Here is a 10,874-nt window from a genome sequence, read left to right on the forward strand (position 1 = left end):
TTCCTGCCCAGTAGGTGGCGATATGCACAAAAAAAATAATCAGAATCGCTAAAAACAAAAGAAGAACGTGAAAGAGAAAGTTGGGATTAATAGTAACAAATAACTTAATATTGATCTGTTTCTCACCCACACCTATTATATTGCTTCCGAAGACATGGATTAAACCACTGGAGTCTTATGGATTACTTTTATGCTGCCTTTATATGCTTTTTTGAGCTTCAAAGTTTTGGACCCTGTTGATTTACATTGTATGGACCAACAGAGCTGTAATATTTTTCTAATAATCTTTGATTGTGTTCGGTAGAAGAAAAAAACATCTGGGATGGCATGAGGGTGAGTAAATAATGAGAGAACTTTAATTTTGGGGTGAACTATCCCTTTAAAAATCTACTGTATGTTTTTACAATAGAAATATATAAATACATTAAAAACTAAAAGCGATATGATTAATAGTCAATTTATGCTTCACAAAATTATAATATACAATATAAAAAGATGGATTGTAATGATTTTTACAGGGGTAGTTTGGTTTTTGGACAGTAATCATAGTTCAATTATAGTATTTGCAGTAAAACAATAACCACAAAATGAACAATAGTTTTACTACAGTAACCATATTTTAACCATGATATTTGTGATACAGAAAATGTAATACAGAAAAAACAAAACAAAAATTGCCATATAAAAAACAACAACAACAAAAACATGGTTACTGTTTTACTATAGTAACAGCATGGCTAATTCGTGGTGCATGAGAACCATAATTCCTAATTAAATGCTAAAAGTGTAGAATATGGACTTTTATGAGACCCTCAAACATCAAAAATATAATTGGGCCTATAGTAATCTTTTAGTACAGTTCAGTTTATTCAGTGCTATGAAAGAGCCCTTATATGTTCAATCCCACTTTTCCAAAGCGGTTTTCGCATTGATATCAACATCTGTCTTTTTAGGGAAGTTTGATTGAAAGTTGAGCATATGAAAGAGAAAGTCTTACTTTCACTGCTTCACTCTTATAAAAGCATCTAGTTTTTGATGTTTGCGGTCCTTTCAAGAGCGGCCCACCTCATGGCTTCTGATTTCACACTTCTTCTATTAGCACACCATGGTGGAAAGCCTTTTAAAAAGCTTTTACACACAGTTTTTCTCTGATTTGCTTTCTCTAAAAAAGACTAACCAGTACTTCAATAGATTAAAGACTGATGGCTGTAGAGGAAAATAAATATCAGTAACACTTTACAACACTTTACGAGATTCTCCCTCGAGACGCGGGCAGAGACCGAGGAATCCTCCTCCACAGGAATTGGGCAACAGTACAGGCGAATGTGACGGCAAATGGGAAGGTAACCACACCTCTTGAGACAGGCAACCAACAGATACATGAGCAAGATCCAACAAAACGAGAGCACTGTAACACTTGAGAGTGAAAAAAAGTGTCAATTAAAGAGAGGAAACACAAAGAATACGTAGGGAGTGCAATCAGAGAGAAGCAGGTGGAACGGGCGAGCAAATCATTGCCGTGATGAGAATCTCCCCTGGAACAATTAGCGTTCCCATGGAATGGCTGATCATGCATGCCGGCTCCACCTGTGAGACACGAGGGAGAGAGAAAAACAAACAACAGTATGAACTGTGACAGTACCCCCCTGGCGGGACAGAGTGCAAATTAGAACGCAATATGTGTTTAACTTTGCAAACATGGAAGACGGGATGAATGTGACGGAGGTAATTTGAGGTGGACCACCACCGGACTAATGACATTGGCGATGGGAAACAGACTGATAAACTTGGGACACAGTTTATGTTATGGGAGACAGAGTGGGATGTCCAAACCTTCTGCCCGCACACTTAAGTAGAAGGCTTAGACGGGTGTCTGTCTGCGGACCTCTTAACACGAGCGCCAGTCCGTAAGAGGGCTTCTCTGGCGGCTTTCCAGGAGCGTTGGCACCTCTGTAAAAATGCGTGAATGGATGGGACCTGAGCATCGGGCTCTTGGGTGGGAAACAGAGGGGGCTGGTAGCCAAGGCTACACTGGAAGGGTGACAACCCGTAGACGATGGCAACGAGTTATGGTCATACTCAACCTTAACGAAACTTTCACTCCTGAGATGGCTTTCACCTTGAGATGGCTTTCACCTTGGCTGGGTCCATACGCACTCCCTCAGACGAAACGATGAACCCCAAGAACGGAAGCGACTGTTCATGAAAAGCGCACTTCTCCACCTTGACAAACAGCCGATTCTCCAACAGCCTCTGAAGCACCTGCCTTATGTGCACATGGTCTTGCATATTCTGGGAGAAGATCAGAATATTGTCAAGATAAACAAAAACAAAACAATTGACCATGTCTCTAAGCATGTCATTCACAAGCCACTGAAAGACGCTGGGGACGTTGACCAATCTGAAATGACCAAATATTCAAAGCTGGTGTTAAATGCCATCTTCCACTCATTCCCCTTCCTGATACAGACCAGGTGATAAGCGTTGCATGTGTCTCCAACTTTGTGAAGACGGATGCTCCCTGCAAGGCTGAGGACATCAACGGCAAAATAACGGTTCTTCACCATGATGTCATTCAGCCCTCGATAATCTATTCAGGGTCTAAGCGAGCCATCCTTCTTCTCCGCAAAGAAGAACCCCGCCCCTGTGGATGATGAGGAAGTGCGGATGAGACCGGCTGCTAAAGAATATATTATATAACTTTTCATGGCCTCCCTCTCGGGAGCCGAGTAAATACAGCCATCCACGAGGAGGAGAGGTCCCAGGAAGCAATTCAATTGCACAGTCATACGGGCGATGAGGATGGAGGGTCATGGCGCGGGACTGGCTTAACATTGCCCTCAAGTCATGCTACGCCAATGGTACTCCAGAAAAATGCACCGGCTCATCCTGCAACGAAACACAAGACTGGACAAGGGAGACAGCATAGTTCAGAGGAGAAATCTTTGTAGGTGGAGCAGCACGGATGTCGGTTATCCCACACTGTCATGCCCCATTCTTCCGCCCTCCCCGAGAGGAGTGTGATTACACATGCAATCTTCATCATGTCTGATGAAAAAGTGGAGGGCTGCAAGGAGAAGAACTGAGCATTGTAAGGGAAAAGCTCTAACAAATCCCTCACCTGAGAACGGAGCTGGAGGTAGGATGCACACCTCTGGTCGTCATGGGGTGCGAGAAGCTGCTGAAGGAGATGGGGGTGTTTCCTGCACAGGACTGGGATCGAGAGGAGGGCAGAGCTGCTGGACCATCGGGGTGAGTTCTGCAAGCGGTGAAGCCATCATTTCTGGAGCAAAGAGTAGTATCCTCCGCTGAGTCCATGCTGGCCAGTTTATTCTGTCAGAGGGTGAGGGGAGTCAAAGGGACCCAAACACAGAGGGAAATAGTTCAATGAATTTATTAATGACAGTCCCTCAAAAAAGTCAAACATAAGCCGCTCAATAGGCTAAGGAAAGAGTGTGTTAGTATGATGAGTGTTTGCATTATGGAAGTCAGGAGCAATCCGAAGAGAGTCCGTTGAAGCTGGTGTGGTGTGTAGCAAAGCCCAGATGAGATTCTCCCTCGAGACACGGGCAGAGACCGAGGAATCCTCCTCCGTAGGTTCAACCAACAGACACACGAGCAAGATCCAACTAAACGAGAGAGCATGGTAACACTTGACATCGAACAATAAACTGGCAAAGCAAGAGGGGAAACACAAGGAATAAGTAGAGGGTGCAATCAGAGACAAGCAGGTGGAACGGGCGAGTAAATCACTGCCGTGATCAGCACCTCCCATAGAAGCGCTGATCACATGTGCCAGCTTCACCTGTGAGACACAAGGGAGAGAGAAAAACAAACAACAGTATGAGCCGGCGCAAATGCCGGAACTGTGACAACCTTATTGTAAAGTGTTACCAAAAAATATTTAATGAAGAGCCTTCAAGCGCTACTCCAATTTTTCAATCTGATCTTTATCGCTTATACACATTTTCCACCCCCAACATTATTAAATCACACCAAATTTTTTCATATTTTCTACACAAAATGTGGGGAAAATTTGCAGACTTATGTGGGATGGATTTAAACATGGTATAATGTGTTAAACGGAGCTGAGAGTACTACAGTCTTATTAGTATATACTTATTGATATTTAAAAGCAGGTAGCAGGTCAGGTTGCAGATCTCAGTCATATCAATTAAAGGCCCATAGCAATAATAATAATAATAATAATAATAATAATAATAATAATAATAATAATAATACAAAACAGGTAGTAATTCCTGGATGCAATAGTCTGCACTAACAACATTCACATTACATTCCTGATCCTTAAGATCATTGTAACGTCTAAAGTTTAATTTTGAGGTAATTTGATGTTTTATTTTATCATTTTGAAAATGTTGCAGATTTATGTAGCTAATGAGAATCCCTGAAATTATCACATTTATTTTGATACAAAATACTTATTTGTGATTACGTTTTGTTCAAGGTGATTAAATCAAAAGTTTTTTAAAGCTGTGCAATAAGTGAAAGGATAGTATCGAGTAAAAATGTGCTTATAAAACACATTGTTTTTATTAAGTGGGGCGAATAGATTTTCTTTAATTGTTCAAAGTGGGCTCACGTTGACTGATCCAATCAAAATAAATTTTGACTAAGTTGACAAATTTGGCCCTATAACTATTGTCCCTTTTATTTACATGATATCACTAGAATCCCTCTGGGGGCTTTTTACCACAAGTATAGATGGCCTTTTAATTAATTTTAATCAAAACCACCTTCCGTTATTATTATTATTATTATTATTTCTTCACACAAATCCTGTTGCTCCATCAATATTCAATAAAAAGTAACATTTTCCTTTAGGTTTGTCTTTAGTAACTGTTGTACCCTATGTTATACTTGTAGCATACAAACCACCAAAATGTTAAGCTTTGTAACTATAGACTTACAAGTTATTTTAAATGTATTTAAAACCTATTTTAGGTATTTTATTTAAATGACTTCTATATTATGTTTTGTTTCAGGAAAGAGTGACCCATTCTGTGTAGCGGAGCTCTGTAACGATCGGCTGCAGACACACACAGTCTACAAAACACTGAACCCAGAGTGGAATAAAGTCTTCACCTTGTGAGTTACTCTAACTATACTATACACATCCACTGTTGCTGCCAATAGATGATAAATTAGAATATTCACCACTGACTGTTCTGACACAAGGACTCAAACAAGAGCTCAAGCTGAGTGGATTGAGTTCACAAAACCTAAACTCAAGTTACAGTTTGGCTTGATTGTGCAATTCATTATATTAAAGGCAACATGAAATCAAAATTGACCTAATTTCCTTTCTTAATAATATTTTTGTGCATGATTCATTAGTGCATGTTAATCTAAAGAAAAATAAAACACGATAGTTTTCATAACTTGCTCTACCTATGAAATGACCACAGGCTGCATTGGTGGCAAAAATACAAACAAACCATATTGGTAACACTTTCTATTAAGCCCATATTTATAATGTATTAGTAATGTCTCATAATACACCTTATTATATGTTATAAATAATTGTAACCACAATTATAATACTTACCTATACATAGTTATACCTTGGGGATAATGCATTATAACACAAGCTACATTTAATTTTAACTGCAGAAGTTATAATGTATTATATATATTTGTAATATATAAAGTATAATAGGTATGCTTTAAGTAGTGACAAAAGCAATGTCTTAAAAACATCCGTAAGAATGTTTTAAGTGGGTAAAAGACATTACAAGTCAAGCTGGAAGTTATATACAGTACACATGTACAACATACAAAATAACACACATTCAATATTAATTTTAAGATATTACGAAAAACACTTGTAAAGCTACAAGGTTCAAATATATCAGAAACTCTATATGTGTGATCAACATTACATATTTAAACACACCCAAGACTAAAAATAAAAAAATTATATATCAAACTACGATATATGATTCTACACTGTACTCTATTCAATAGAATTTAATGTTTGTACATCTTATTTGGAGACTTATTTTATAAATAACTTCCATTATATACTGTAAGTTTGACTTGTAATGTATTGTATGTTACAACTTTATGCTATGGCTGTTTATAAGAAGATATTGCTTTTGTAACTTTAATTAAAGCAAGCAAAGACCACTTATAATATGATCACGTCATAAAGACTTTTGACTGTTTACACTATACAGCACTTATACAATTACATTTATTAGCTTATTTTGCGTTAAAATTAGATGTTGCTTTTGTTATAATGCATTATAATCTAAAGGGAAGTCTTATAATATATAATAACTGTAGTTATAAGTATTGATGAGATGTTATAACTTATTATAAGGTGTATTATGAGACATTATAAATGCAGTATAAAGCATTTATAATGCCTTTGCAATGCATTATAAATATGGGCTTCAAAGAAAGTGTTACAATTAGATTTTTACATTTTCTACATTAAAAAGATGTAGTTTTCCAGTGTATTTGTGGTGTAAAACATGTCCGTATCACAAACGGTGCAGAAGTATAACGCTTTAAGCACCACTAATAACATCATAGCCTACCATTTCACAATGCAATCTAATCCTGATCGATTAAAAAAAAAAGTCCCACCTACATATTTTTCTGCTAAACATTCAGTTTCCCTTGGGATTATGGTGAAAACTCTTATTCACTTTACAGCAATGTGAAAGACATTCACTCTGTGCTGGAAGTCACCGTGTATGACGAGGATCGAGACCGCAGTGCTGATTTCCTGGGTAAAGTGGCCATCCCTTTATTAAACGTAAGCTCTTAATTTTACCCCATTGAGTTCCTCCAAATTCTCAGACCCACATGGTTTTAACGCTTTTATAGAAGTAAATAGACCTGCCGAATGCCAAGATTGATTGTGGCGATTCTTTTAAAGCACGCACAGCTGTGCCTCCCGGTGGCTGTGTAGTGTCTCGGTGACAGAGGGATGCTGGTAATGAGCAGGTACTTGTCAGAGTTGGAAGTGCTGGAAGGAGGGGAGGGGTGGTGGGGAATGTGCGGCTGGCTGTTTGATGCAGCTGCTGGGAGATCAGGGGTCAGCCGAGCGGGGGGGTCTGTTGGGGCTTTGCCAGACAGCAGGCTGTCACGTCTTCTTCACACAGATCCGCAACAGTGAACAGAAGGCGTACGTCTTGAAAAACAAGGAGCTGACAGGGCCAACAAAAGGGGTCATCTTTCTCGAAGCAGACGTCATCTTCAACGGCGTAAGTGTGCATTGCGCCCGAAGCGCTGGATGTTGTCTCTTTTGTTTCCATGGTGTTTTTTTTTTCACTCCATCAAATATGCAATAATTGCTGATGCATTGAGAACTGGGGCACTAATTAAAACAAATCATAGGTTTTGTGCATCTCTTTCAAGGTGAGAGCCAGTTTGCGTACGTTCAAACCACCGGAACAGAAGTATGTTGAGGAAGAGTGCAAAGTCTCTAAACAGGTAATAAGATACCCTTACATTTCTGTACCATCATGTTGTTCCAAACTATAGGCTGGTATCTTTTCCTGTGGTACGCAAAATGAGTAGTTGTTAGAAGAATTTTTTTACCCAGCTCTTACAATGACAGTTCATAGTGATCTGGGCATCTGTCAAGTTCCAAAAAGTACAAATAAACACCAAAGAAGCTCTATTAAAGTTGTCCATACGACTCCATACGTGCACCATATTCCAAGTCTTCTGAAGTCAAACGATAGCATTGTAAAAAAGAAACTGAGTCACTACATACGTGAGAACCAATGCAGGTTTGGGGTCAATTACATTGACACATAATTATTTATCTTGATGCCAACTTTTATTAGTTAAGTGTATTTTTGGTGAATAATTATTTAAATGTATGTCTTTACAAAAAGCTGCATGTATTGTATGGATTTAGACAACATAAGGCTAATTTATACTTACTGGGCGAACAGGTTTTGTTTGGTTCACTAAAAATATGAAATTCACTAATGTTTTGTTCATTCATGATAGGGATGCAAATAACTTTTTTTAAGCTTATTTGCCCAAAACGGTTTGGTAAAATCTTCAAATCTTTCCTTATTGAAATCACTAGAAAGGGTAACGTTAAGCTTAAACACTTTAAAATCTTTGAATGCAACCAAAAAGCTTTAAACTGAAAACTCTTCATTTAGGAGATCTGGATTAGTCGAAGAGCATTGTTGATTGGCTTACCTACTAATATGTCATCTGCAAAAATTCGACAATCTTTTGTGACGCCAACCTCACCTAACTAATTTTGAAACGTTGATGCCTGTACTATAAATGTAGGCTTCTTTTGTCTATGGCGCTTTAGTTCATTCAGGATTGCACTGGCATTTCTGTTCAGCTAAGGTGTTCATTTCATGATATTTCTGTTATTCTTGACTGATTTGTTTTCCCTCTGAGACTTGATAACCTTCTGTGACGTAACCCTCAATGAACTCATTTTAAAACAATGCACTGTCATCGTTTATCTAGGGTGCTTTAGTTTGTTCAAGAGAAAAAAGGTTGGGCTTCTTCCATTGTATAAATTAGTATAAAATAAATTGTATAATATAATATAATGCCATTTTTAAAATCTGGACATGAGCTTTATTGTTACGATGTTTAGTGAATAACAATAAAAATGTCAGTCTTCACACACAAAGCTATATATGGATTCAGAAGACTGAAGGCTAATTTACACTAACTGGGCTAAAAGACTATTTTGCCTACAACTATGACGAAGTGCACTTATATTTTGGTTCAGCTGGTGTTTGTTCATACACATAACTAGTCGAAGAGTGCTGGTGATACCTACTGATATGTCGTCCGACAAGAGTCAACAATGTTCCATGACGTCAACCTCACCAAACTAATTTTGAAACATTGAAGCCCTTACGCCTCCTACACACTACATGACTTTCAAAGATGTCGGATCGTGGTATGTTCATATTACACAACTGTCTGTCTTGTCATGGAAGTCACTGCGTTTTCAAATTACGTGACGAGTCAGCAACAAGGGTGAACACATTACAAGACATTTCACTATTGATGAATCCCCGACGACTCTGCCTGGACTCCAAATTACGTTTCACAACAGAGTACACGCGAGAAGTGATACGAGATACGAAACAAATGCATGATCATATGTTATGTATTTCATGTTAAATCACTAAAGGTATCATATATTTTATTAGTTACAATATGAAAAACCTGACTGTCCAAGAGAATTTGCAATTTCTCTCCAACTCTTCTCTTTCTCCACCCGGTTGTGGTACAGTTCAGAGGAAACATCAAACATGTACTGGTGCTCCTGCCAATGTTCCACTAATTTTCCTCCATTTCTTCGGTCCAATGAGACTCTCTTGATACCGCAGACTTGCTAGTTGATGTTCTGTTGCAGGTACATCGGGACTCCTCCCATTGAAACTTCCCGTGCCCCGTTTCTTGCTCTCTCATTGGCTGTAGGTCAAAGCTGCTGTTGTATTCAGTCAATTTCACTTTGCACGATTTGGAATCGCAGACAGGTCCAGATATTTAACATTCTAGATATCTCGCTGATATCGGTAACGCATCGGCGATTCTCTCAGATCGCGTTTTTGAGAATTCATTCATTGCGATCATCACTCATCGGTGCAAGCTCCAATTTGCCTACGATTTCAGGCTTTGTCGCCGATCTCCACAAAACTGACCACGATCGAAAATTGGGCTTAACATTGTGTAGTGTAAACTCGGCATTAGTATAAACGTAAGCTCCCTTCGCCTAGGGTGCGAATTTTTAGTGAATCACAATTAACATTTTTGTCTTCACACGAAGCTATCATATGGATTCAGAAAACAAAATGCTGATTTACACTTTCATTTAGTTCGCCTAAATTATAGCGAAGTGCACTTACATTTTTGTTCTGTTAAGGTGTTCGTTCACACACACACAGGCTAACCTAGGGGAACTCGGTTAGTCAAAGAGCTTTGATAATTGAGTAAAATCGTGGGTGTGGTTTGGATGTGATGATTTTTTTTTCTTTTTCTCAACAAACGAATTTTAAAACAACGGCGCTTGTAGTTTAAACGCATGATTCGTTTAGTTCGCCTAAAAAAAAAATCTGACTTTTTTTGTTCAGATAAGGTGATTTTTCATGAAATTTCTGTTTGCGCACATCCCTGAAATTCTTGACCTACTGATTTGTTGTCTGCCGGAGAGTTGATAACCCTCTGGGACGTCACCGTCAACTAACTAATTTTAAAACAAACAACACACTGAATAATATAATCATTAATCTAGGTTTCGTTCACCTAGGGTGCTTAAGTTCTTTTAGGAGAAAAGGTTTGGCTTCTTCCATTGTATAAATTAGGCTTTATAATGTTATACCTTATGTAATATACCGCATGAGTTGTATGGCTGGGTATTGATAAATATTCCCAATTTGATTCAATTTAGATTCTCAAACTTTTGATTCGATTCCAAAGAGAAATAGGTTTGATTCCGATTCACTACCTATGGATTTAATTCTGATGCCATTTGATTTGATGCTGATACATTTGGGTATATTTCAGTTATAAAGTCCATTTTGCTTGCATATTAAAGAAATTCAGGGAATCTTCTAACTTAATATATTAATTATAATTAACAACAGGGCCCAAACTGTGAAGTTCAAATGGTGTTTATTGAACAGACACAACCAAAACTAATGTAAACCTAAAAGTTAAAGTAAAAGATCAATTTTGTGATTTAAAGAATCAATATCAGGATCGTTCAAATGAAGATCACGATTATTCAGAAAATCGATGTTTTTACTCGGCCCTATTGAGTTGTATGGACTGCTATTCTGTTGCTTTTATGGCGTATGTGATTTTTGGAGCTTGACGGATGTCATAGTATGGACAAGAGA

General features: G+C 38.0%; 1 protein-coding gene across 4 annotated transcripts in view; it reads left to right on the forward strand.

Moving 5' to 3' along the window:
• LOC127636836 (multiple C2 and transmembrane domain-containing protein 1-like) overlaps positions 1-10,874 on the forward strand; it is a 47,341-nt gene that overhangs the window by 20,888 nt on the left and 15,579 nt on the right. For all 4 annotated transcript variants that reach the window (XM_052117600.1, XM_052117596.1, XM_052117599.1 and 1 more), the window contains 4 exons: positions 5,007-5,109; positions 6,685-6,787; positions 7,137-7,238; positions 7,393-7,467. In XM_052117600.1, the coding sequence (XP_051973560.1) occupies positions 5,007-5,109; positions 6,685-6,787; positions 7,137-7,238; positions 7,393-7,467 (383 nt within the window). The remainder of the gene's footprint in view (positions 1-5,006; positions 5,110-6,684; positions 6,788-7,136; positions 7,239-7,392; positions 7,468-10,874) is intronic.

Source organism: Xyrauchen texanus, chromosome 44 (assembly GCF_025860055.1).
Source record: "Xyrauchen texanus isolate HMW12.3.18 chromosome 44, RBS_HiC_50CHRs, whole genome shotgun sequence".
Classification (NCBI taxonomy): domain Eukaryota; kingdom Metazoa; phylum Chordata; class Actinopteri; order Cypriniformes; family Catostomidae; genus Xyrauchen; species Xyrauchen texanus.